The sequence below is a fragment of the Argentina silus genome (genome assembly GCF_951799395.1).
Source record: "Argentina silus genome assembly, chromosome: 9".
Taxonomy (NCBI): Eukaryota; Metazoa; Chordata; class Actinopteri; order Argentiniformes; family Argentinidae; genus Argentina; species Argentina silus.
The window spans coordinates 18066133-18067678 of NC_139663.1; the positions used below are offsets into that span (position 1 = coordinate 18066133).

At 47.8% G+C, this 1546-nt stretch overlaps 1 protein-coding gene across 1 annotated transcript; it reads left to right on the top strand.

Moving 5' to 3' along the window:
* Positions 1-232: 232 nt before the first annotated feature.
* Positions 233-1249, top strand: foxd7 (forkhead box D7; the record flags this gene model as incomplete). Its single annotated transcript, XM_083677384.1, has 1 exon — positions 233-1249. Exon 1 carries the CDS (start codon positions 272-274, stop codon positions 1247-1249), a length of 978 nt encoding a protein of 325 aa, XP_083533510.1. The 5' UTR covers positions 233-271.
* Between the last annotated feature and the right edge of the window lie 297 nt (positions 1250-1546).

Genomic DNA, 1546 nt, shown 5'->3' on the forward strand with positions numbered 1-1546 from the left:
TCCCAACCTAATTTTTCCTCCGTTTAGTGGTAAAAAAGTTGATTCATTTTGTTTAGAGGTGGTGATAAGCAGCCTTCGTGGTTTTGTATGGGTTATTTTTCTTCTTGAACTACTATTGTGGGAGGGGGCTGTGCGCAAAGTTTTTACGCAGTTTTTTTTTTTTTTGTGAATGGAGAGGGCAAAGGCTTGCGCGTGAGCATCTGTTCCTGTTAAAGAACTGTGTCGTTTCCCCACCTGTTGGAGCAGGTGGTGTTGGCTCTGCCCGCGGACTATGACATTGGACCTAGAGCCGATGGAGGATCTTGTTATCGACGTAGTTGGAGAGGGGCTCAGGGATAACGGAGAGGAGCATCTCCTGTCTTTACCTTTGAAAGAGGCGAGAAGCGCATCGGAGCCTGAACTGGACACTTTAAACGTGTCTGCGAACCGGCAAGATGAGGATGGGGACGACGAATACACCCTCTCGTCGAACTGTCCCCCAGCAGCGGGTAAAAGTCCGGCGTCGGTGAAGCCCCCGTACTCGTACATCGCTCTCATAACAATGGCAATCCTACAGAGCCCGAAGAAACGTCTTACCCTCAGCGAGATATGCGACTTTATCAGCCACCGCTTCGCTTACTACCGTGAGAAGTTCCCAGCCTGGCAGAATTCCATCCGACACAACCTGTCACTTAATGACTGCTTTATCAAAATGCCCAGGGAGCCTGGTAACCCGGGGAAAGGAAACTACTGGACGCTGGACCCCAATTCTTCGGACATGTTTGAGAATGGGAGTTTTCTGCGTCGGAGGAAGAGATTCAAGCGTCAGCATTTTCGATTCGGGGTGGTCAAGGAGCAACCGCTCGAGCCCAGCGGTTTCCACAACTTCTACGGTGCGTATGGGTTTGGCACGGCTGGGCTTCCGCTGCCCAGTTTGGAGATATATCCGTTGGGCTTCCATCACCATGCACACTCGTCATGCGCACCCACCATCCCACCTGTTAGCAGCATCCTGCCGGCGTTGTCGAGTCTCTTCTCCCGGAACTCCTTCGCTGCCAAGGCTTTCCTTCAGTCCCAGCCCCTCGCTATCGAGTCCTTCTCTCCGGCCCGATGTTCCACTTTTTCCTCGAGCTCACCGTACGCATCTCCTGCGCTGTTCCACTCAGCGGCGTCTCCCCATCTTTTTAGTTTACATCAAGAATATCAAAAATTACAGACTCTGCGCAGCACCTCTGAGTTGGCTAAGCATATGAGCAGTGCTAGTGAATAGTTGTGTTTAATCAGACTTTGAACATGTTTGGTTTTATTTGTATCTCAGGTAGGCCTATATTTGAAGCTCTCAACCTTGGAAGCACATTTTTCCCGAATTGATGACTTTTGTTTGTGTTTATCTTTTTGAAAAGTAGGCTACTTACGAATGCTGTATATATCTGTTTTTAAGTTCCTTTTTCTGCCTTGATGGTAAATTTTAATTAGCTATCGTGCGTTTTTCTTACATGAGTAGCCAATGAAATGTTACTTTTGTCCAATGAAATATCAATATTTAACAGACGAATTTCCTATTAAA